The sequence below is a fragment of the Ceratotherium simum genome, chromosome 17, assembly GCF_057802395.1.
Source record: "Ceratotherium simum simum isolate JZ-2026a chromosome 17, ASM5780239v1, whole genome shotgun sequence".
Lineage (NCBI taxonomy): Eukaryota > Metazoa > Chordata > Mammalia > Perissodactyla > Rhinocerotidae > Ceratotherium > Ceratotherium simum.
In genome coordinates this window covers 17,769,144-17,778,080 of record NC_141916.1, presented here as the reverse complement: position 1 = coordinate 17,778,080, position 8,937 = coordinate 17,769,144, and the positions used below count along the sequence as shown (strand labels likewise).

General features: G+C 47.1%; 1 protein-coding gene across 4 annotated transcripts in view; it reads left to right on the top strand.

The window, feature by feature from the left end:
- Positions 1-1,288: 1,288 nt before the first annotated feature.
- The window catches only part of SLC4A8 (solute carrier family 4 member 8), a 66,114-nt gene continuing 58,465 nt past the window's right edge, over positions 1,289-8,937 (top strand). For all 4 annotated transcript variants that reach the window (XM_004429045.3, XM_087442387.1, XM_087442389.1 and 1 more), the window contains exon 1: positions 1,289-1,460. In XM_004429045.3, coding sequence (XP_004429102.1) covers positions 1,416-1,460 — 45 coding nt within the window. In that variant the 5' untranslated portion in view covers positions 1,289-1,415. The remainder of the gene's footprint in view (positions 1,461-8,937) is intronic.

Sequence of the window (8,937 nt, the reverse complement as noted above, 5' to 3'; positions counted from 1 at the left end):
AGAACTTAAATAACCACAGCATGGTAACTGTTAGAAGAAAGGTATGAGTTCTATGAGGATTCCAAAGAGGGAGAGATGACATCTCTTAGGGGTGATGGGGAGAGTGGGATAAAGAAAGGCTCCTTGGAAGAGGTGGCCTTTGAGATTGACTTTGAAGGATGGTTAAGATTTTGATGGGCAAAAATGGGGTGAATTCCAGATTCAAGAGACAGGATTAGTGAAGAGATCAATATAGACTGTGGCAAAGAACACTAAGACTCAGAAACAGGACCAGGGACTTATACAGGAGATCAGAAATATTCTGCCTCAGTGACACTGAAACACAACCTTGTTTCAAATTTCAGGGCCAATGTAAGGGATGGTGTTTAGGGCTTGAAACTTTAACATGTACCTGACTACATTCCTCAAGTGTAGCTTCTTTGGAGACAGAGAATTATTTGCAACAGTTCTTTTTGCTCTAATAATGTGGACTTACCTACAGTCTGATGTGATACTGCGTATAAAGCAAAAGGCCCCTCTCCTCCTCTTGGGGACAGAGGATTGGTTGGATTATGGCCAGCCTCTCTTTTCTTTTAAACCCAATCAAACTGAATGCATTACTCATGATTTTCTAAGCTTGCCTTAGATCAGTAATTCTTCTGTCATTAAATAATAATTTGCCTTAGATCATTTCTTGGAAAAGTTGGAAGTGCTTTTGTGGAATTACTTCAAGAATCATCCTTAGCTCAACTCTGTGCTTTTGGCTACCAACCTGAAATCCAGGGAGAAGACCTAAGTCATAGCGAGTCTGTGGAGGAGGTCGGATCTCTGCCCGCCTGCTTCTCTTTAATGCTCTTTAATCTGGCCACTAGCTCAGAGATTAACAAGTAATTTTAGAAGGCCCTTTCCCCTCATCCTCGATTACTTCCTTCTGCAATCCCAATGGACGTTTCCCCAGAATTTAAAAATCATTACCTAAGGAATAAAATCAGAATAGACTATACCGACGCCTTCCCAGTTTTCAAGGGTCAGGTGCCGCTGCAAATAGAAGCACGAGATTTTCAATTTCTAGCAAGTAGTTGGAAGGACCTTCAAGCCAAGAGGCCCCTGAAGGGAGGGAGGCGGTTTCCAAGGCAACCAGGCCCCGGAGCGGTTGGCTCCCCAGGCTCCCTCCTCCTGCTCCTCCGGGTAGCCCAGGGTACCGCCGGACAGCGTCCTCCCATGCTCCGCGCCCTGATTGGCCGCACAGGCCGCGCGCTGATTGGCTGCGGCGGTGCCTCGCGGGCCGGTGGCTATGGAGGCGGCGGCGGTTGATGGTTGACCGTTGGCTCCAGGGTAGGGGTCGCCGCTCGGGCGATCGCTCAGACCCGACTAGAGTGCGCGGGCTGCTGACGCTCGGCCTGGAGCCCGGGGGCGAGATCTAGCTCGGCTCCGCCATGCCGGCCGGGAGTAACGAGTCGGACGGCGTCCTCCGCTATCAGGTAGGGCCCCGCCTCCCGCCCCTCCCCGGAGCTCAGCCTCCTCATCCTCTGCCCACCCTCCTTCCTCTGCCCCCGAGCCCGGGCTCCGCAGGCCACTCCCTGAGGGCGAGGGGAGGCCAGCCCGCGACACCAGGGGGCGCTCCGGGCGGGTGGGGATCGGCCGGGGCTGCGAGAGGGTGACCTTGGGCCGAACCTGGGAGCCGGCCGATCGCTGCCGCATCCCTTGCGCGGCCGGCGGAGGAGCCTTGACTGCCGGCAGGCGGTGACCTCTGTTCTTCTCGGATGCTCCCTGTTGGGAGAGAGGCTGGCTTCTGGCCTTGCCGTGTCCAGCTGCAACGTGGGAGAAAGGGTAGCCAGGGACCTTGCTCGGGTCCGGCAGGTCTCTTCTTTGTGTTTTTATTTCTGGGGGTTTCTGGTTCTTGAATGGCTCAGAGGAAGAGCTGGAAAGACTGGAGGCTGGGACCAAACCCCGTTAGTGTGGCCAGCTTCATGACTCCCTCCGCCCCATTGCACAGACATCTGACAGGTTCTGGGTAGGGAAGGGCAAAGGGGTTGGGAAAGTGTTGAGAGGTCGGGAACAGGTGTTTATTTAAGGGAAGGAGGAAACCAGGTTTAAATAACTGATAATCCAACGGTTGGAGTGGCTAATGTAAGGAGAAGCCTTAGACTAGGTGAGGGAGACTGTAGGTTTATATTCTACATCTGCCTTGCACAGGCTTTGTGACCTTGAGTAAGTCACTTGCCTCTTTGAACCTCAGTTTCCCCATCTAGTAAAATGGGAATGATAAGGTCTGCTTTGCTTACTTCACAGGGTTGTTCTGAGGACTAAACGAGGTGCTATTTGTGAAAGGCTTTGTGAAATAATATTTCTTGTGTGACAACTAGTAACTGAGTGGCAGCTCATTGAATTCTCTCTCCCTCTTTCCTGTGCAGTCAGGTCGTATAGTTACTGCTCTGGAAAGAGGAATTGAAGGGAGGTAAGTCTGAAGTGGAGAGCTGTGAAGAGGATGATGGACCTTCTCTTGAAGGATGATAGGTCTTGGAAATGAGTGCTACGTTGACGTCAGGGATGGTTTCTGTAAGGAGGCAGGGAAAACACGCCGAGTTTGTAGCCGACCGGGTGTCAGACGCTGATTCTCTTCTCTTCTTCCTGGTAATAGGTTGCTACTAGAAGATCCATAATTCCTTCTTTGCTTGCTCCGTCAACAAAGGGACCATATCTAACATTTTGGAAAATCTTTCTATATCTAATCCTTCTAAGGCCTACTAAGTGTATTCATTCTATGTTTGGGATACAGTGATGAGCAAAAATAGGCAATGTTCTTCCCCTCCAGAAGCTTCCCATGGTGGGGGGAGAAATAACTGTTTTTAATCAAATAATCACACGAGTAAATGTATTATTATAAACTGTGATAAGTGCTTCGAAAGACAGATAGCCTTGGTGTCAGATCAGAGAAGATTTTGCTAAGGAAGAAAATTTGGGCAAAGACCTAAAGAATAAGTGTCAGCTGAAGGAAGAGGGAGTTCAAAGGGCCTTGGAGACAGAGCACAGCAGAAGGGGCCATATCTAGGTAGAAGACCGAAAGCAGGCCAGTGTGGCTGGAGCCCCAGGGAGTACTGAGGGGAATGGTGTGTGATGTACTCTGGGGTCACAACACACAGGGCCATTGCACCCCAGGGTGAGGAAGTGGTATTTATCAGAGGAACAAGGGGAAGCCACTGAAGGGGTTGAAGCAGAGAGGAGAAGAAGAGAGAAAGAGAAGAGGAGAGAGCAGGAGCCAGAGAGAGAAAGAGAGCTAATGAGATCATCATCAGATTTTCCTGTTGAAAGATTTCTCTGGCTGCAGTGGGGAGAACAGGCTGGAATGAACGTGAGGAGACAGTGTCCTTAACATGCAGAATGTGTACCAGTTATATTGTCAAGATCATAATAACCCCAAGGCTTCTATGAGTGCTCTGTGAAACTGATAATTCCTCAGTGCTTCTGGGATAGGATAGAAAATAATCATCTCCTTTACATCTAGTTCCTGAAACTTTCATGGGTGGTGGGATGAGGAGAGGACAAGGAATAGAGCGGGAACAATGGGACCTCATGAAGGCTGAGTCAGGTGATGGGCAAATGGGTACTTGAGATCTAGGGAGGAAGAGAAGTGAGGGGAGAAGGAGGAAAGGAAATAGGGATGACTTGGCGGGGACACAGTCGACTGATTGAAAATGACCAGTTCAGCCTCCTGTGTGCCCACTAGGCTGTGTGGAGAGAGATGGACCTTGCAAAGTGAGGAGGTTGTGTAACTTGATGTGAACAGAGAGTCCAGGCATCACATCTAAATATCACAAATGTAGGCTGTTTCCTCTGCCTTGGACTACTGCACCAGCCTCCTAACAGTTCCCTCTGCTTCCTCTCTTGCCCTTCTGCGGTCCACTTTCCATGTGGCAGCCAGGGGAAGCTTTTAAAAATATAAATCAGATTGGATTATACCCTATCTTACAACCCTTCAGTGGCTTCCCAGTGCATTTTGGAATAAAATCCAAGCTCCTTATCATGGCCTAGCCAGCTTTCACGTGATCAGAGCCTTGCCCACCCCCCTGACTGCCTCTCCTCCAGGCTCTCACCGTGCACCCCTGCACTGGCTTTCCTTCTGTTTCCTCGACATGGCAAGCTCCTTCATGCTTCAAGACCTTTGTCCTTGTTGTTCCCTCCACCCAGGATGTTCTTCTACCCAGGCCTTCTCGTGACTCAACTCAAATGTCACCTCCTCAGAGTGGCTTTCTGTGACCTCCACCCACAGTCACTCTCTTTCAGATGATCCTGTTTTATTTTCTTAATAGCACTTATAACTTATCTGAAGTGTTCTCGTTTTGATTTCTTGGTTATTATCTTTTTGAAGCTTCATGAGGGCAGGGACCAGGCAGAAAATCGTGTCATATCGCGCAGTGCCTGCTATAAAAGAGGTGCTCAGTTGCATGAGTGAATGAAAGACTTTCCTGGATCCAAAGCCAATGGGCCTCTCCTGAAGGAGCTCCTGGTCTTGGCAGGATTAGCGCAGAGCATCAGACAGCCATTGCTCCGTTACACAGAAGCTCTCCCTTCTGTGCTACTGTGCGTTTGCTCAGGTGTTCCAGCTGGAAAATCCTTCCCTTCCTCTCCACCTAGGATATTCCATTTTAACCTTCAAGGTCTGGCTTCATGTCATTATCAGAATTCGTCACTCCGTCTTCTCTGCTCACAGCAACCACCAAGTGCTTGCCCCCTCCTTGCCGTGGAGTATGCGTGTTCATCTCTGCTGCTAAACTGACAGCTCCCTTTATGTTGTTGTTTATGTAGGTTAACTTTTCTGGAGTGCTTGCTGTGTGCCAGGCACTGGACTAAGTGCTTTCCATGCATTATCTCATTTAGTTCTCTCAATAACTCTGAGAGTTACATGCCTTTATTACCCCTGTTTTTCAAATGAGGAAACTCAGACAGAGAGGTTAAGTAACTTCAGTAAGTGGCAGAGCTGTGCCCCTCTTCAAAGGATGTGCCCTTCATCACTCTGTGTTACTGTAGCTTGTGTCTTTGATACCTAGACCAGTGCCTGGCTCGGAAGATATATGTGGCAAGGTGTACAAAGGCTATATTAGAGTGGGAAGAGACTGGGGTGAGGGAGGCCAGCTAGCAGGCTCTAATTTAGGATGAGTTAATGAAGGCCCGTATTATTGAATTTTGGTGAGATCTCCGGAGGTGGTTATTGAAATTATAGGAGTTAACGAGCTCCTTAAGGGGGTAGTAATGGAGGAAGAAGATTGGAAACTTTGGGGAGAGCCCGTAGTTTGAACTGGCACTAGGGACATCTTGTAGCTTCACAGTTCTCCTGATCATCACTTTTAGAACCAGGCAGAAACAAGTGCTGGAGGAGAAGGCTGGAGAGGTTGGAACTGACCTGCAGGGAGGGTGGAAGTGGTGGAGGGAGGAGCGAGTGAGTTTGGCTTTTATGTGGATCAGGGCTGCTCAGACTGGAAAATTTTCAGAAATCTTCGGAATAACAAGCCCTGGTAAATGGGTGGTAATTGGGAGGCATGGCCGATGGAAAGAGAGTCACACTCCATGTCTTCTGGTGGACCTGAAAAAACTCTCCGAGTTCCTGAAGGAGACCTGAGTGCTAGTGCCCAATGACTCTGGCACATGTTGGAGCTCACTAAATATTTGCTGAGCCAACGAATGAATGGCTCTGTAGAGAGCAGGTCAACTTTTCTGAGGATCATGGTCAGTTTATGGTAAGCATTCAGTAAATATTTGCTGGATGTTATTGAACGGAATTATCAGCCATAGCAGTTTCTCCTCTCGCCACGCTGCAGTGTACAATCCACACTTTTCCACCATCGCCCGAGACACACTCGGTGTTCTTTCTCTCTGTGGGAGTTGAGGAATCTGTGAGCCTTCTCTTTACCTGGCTCCACCAGCTCTCCTGGGGAGCTTCAGGAGAAGAGGTGTGGGCTGTCCTGCCAGGCAGAGAGTTGAGGCAGTCTGGGCAACTATTCAGGCTGCAAATTTACTTCCTTCAAAATTTGTAGACAGTTGTCTTAGCTCATGGTTTACCTTGGCAGGGTCGACAGGGCTCTCAGTCAAGCCTGCCACAGTGGTAATGAGGACACAGAAAAGCAACCGTATTTCTTCTAAATCTGCTGCTAGGTAACAGCAACCAATCTTAGATAATGGAGAGGTTGGTTGTTTCCCATAAGGAAGTAACAAGTTTACTCTGGTCTTGGTAGTTAGGAAGCCATAATGTATATATTAGTTTCCATTCTTGCCATAACAAATTACCACAAATTTAGTGGCTTAACACAACACAAATTGATTATTTTACAGTTCTATAGTCAGAAGTCCAACACAGGTCTCATTAGACTAAAATCAAAGTTTTGGCGGGGCTGTGTTTCTTTCCGGAGACTCTAGGAGAGAATCTCTTTCCTTGACTTCTTCAGCTTCTAGAGGCTGCCCACCCTCCTTGGCTCATAGTTCCCTTCCTCCGTCTACAAAGCCAGCAACATAGCATGTCTCAGACCCTGCTTTTGGCATCATGTCTCTTTCTCTGACTGTACTCTTCTGTCTCCCTCTTCCACTTTTAGGGATCCATGTGATTACATTGAGCCCACTGGACAGTCCAGGATAATCTCCTTATTTTAAGGTCAGCTGGTTAGCAACCTTACTTCCATCTGCAGCCTCAATTTCCCATTGTCATGTAAGGTGACATATTACAGGTTCTAGGGATTAAGATGTGCATATCTTTCGGTGCCATTATTCTGCCTACCACAATGTACTAACTAGTAATCTGTACTGAACGGGAGTGACTCCAAGTGGGGTTCAATAAAAGAATCACTGAGAAACCAGAGCCACTTTGGAATTTTAGCCTCGTGGTAGGCTGCTGAAGTGTCAGAATAGGAAGGTTGTGGATATTCAGGAGCTCACGGCTGCTGCAAAGAGGTCTGGAAGAGCTGCACAAGTCCTTGTGAAGCCTTTCTTCCTTGCTATAGGGTGTCCATATTCAGTGAGGAAGTCAAATTGAGGGCATTAGAGAGTTGGGGATCTGTAGGTCAGAGTGAGTGATGGGGTCTACCAGGGGCCAGAGTTCATAGGTTTTGCTGGGTGAAGAGCAAGATGGAAGTGAATAAGAAGGTGGAGAACTATTGGAAGTCTGGTCAGTAAAGGGGCAGTTTGAAGTACAAGGTTCTGGATCACGAACCATTTAAGAAGGTAATAATGTGGACCTTGAGCTGTTCTCACTGTGCACATTAATCCATGATTAGGTGACCTGAGCTTACTAAAACAACCAGGTTCTTTGCTTTTGGCAATATTAGCATATAATGTTAATGTAAGAGTACAGAGAGACTTGAGTAGGAATTCTTCCTATCCCGCTTAGCTCTTGTGAAATCTTACATAGCCTTGATTTAGGACTGTTGTGAGGCTTAAGTGAGGTAATATATGCAGAGCACAATGCTAGGTATATAGTAAGTGCTCAATAAATACTAATTGTATCAATTCAATTTGCTGATTAGAAACCCTGGAGGCAGGCCTAATGGCCTAGTGGTTAAAGTTTGGCGCGCTTCGCTTCAGTGGCCCGGGTGGGGTTCCTGGGCACAGAACCACACCACTTGTCTGTCAGTAGCCATGCTGTGGTGGTGGCTCACATAGAAGAATTAGAAGGACCTACAACTAGATCATACAACTATGACTAGGGCTTTGGGGAGGGGAAAAAAAGAAGAGAAGGAAGATGGGCAGCAGATGTTAGCTCAGGGCAAATCTTTCCCAGAAAAAAACAAAAACAAAAAAACCCAGACACTATTAGGAAAAAAAAAAAGACAAACCCTGGAAGTCACTTCTATATTTAAAAATGGTTAAATGTATCAGAACTCAATAAACTCTTGGCTCTTTTTTGTTGTTGTTGGGGGGGGTGTTGGGAGAGAGGAGGGGTGGGAGGGTGTTATTTACAATCTCTGAAAACACTGGATCCTTAGGAGAAAAGATGGAAGTGATCTTTGGAGGTGAAAGTCTGAGAATGACCGCAGGAAGAGAGGCAGAGTTGAGTTTGGTGGGACGACCACCCCACAGGTCCAGAGTGAAGCAGCAGGGGAGATGTGTCGGGGAGGGCTGAAGGTGGGCTCCCCTGCTTGCCGCCTTTCCCCTCCCCTGCAGCCTCTGTGGCTGCTTCCAGGAGCCTGGGCCATTATGTAAAACTCAGCCCTGCTCCTGCCTTTTAATTTGTCTATTAACTGTTAAGTGAGAATCTGGTCTGCTACTCAGCTATAATTCATTCATTTTTCAAGGCTCATAACAATGTTTTCTCGCTCAAGACGTGCCTTGCAATTTCAATGTTTTAATGTGTATTTAATCCCCTTAGTTCTTTTTATCTAGTCCTTGAAGTAGACATCCAAATCAATTCATGTTTATGTAGTGGGTCATTGTCAGTGAGCTAGGAGGAAGTACAGAAAAGAGGAGACTCAGAAACAGGGCCTTTTCTATAGTTCACCCTTCTTTCCCACTCTCTTTCCCTCCCTCCGGCCTTTCCTTTTTCTCCTAAACTTATATACTGTGGTTCTCATGATTTTATCTTTTCTGAGTCACAAACTCCACTGAGAATCTGATAAAAGTTATGGACCCTCTCCCGAAAAAAATGCACACTCACATGTGATCCTCTGAAGCCCATTCATAGGAACCTTAGAAATCCGTGGTTAAGAAATCCTCTCTGCCGTAAATAATGATGGTATCAGAGGAAGTAATAGCCAACTGGTGAGGAATCTGCAGGAAGCATAGACCAATGAGACTTGATATTCCTTTCTTTTAATTTTTTATGATTTTAAACAAACTTTGTATATATTTGAAATTTATGGGACATTTCAAGCATATACCAAAGTACAGAGACTTGTAAAATCCATCATCATATGCACATGACCTGGCTTCAACAATGAACACACAACCTGTATTGTTTCATCTGTGTCTCCACCC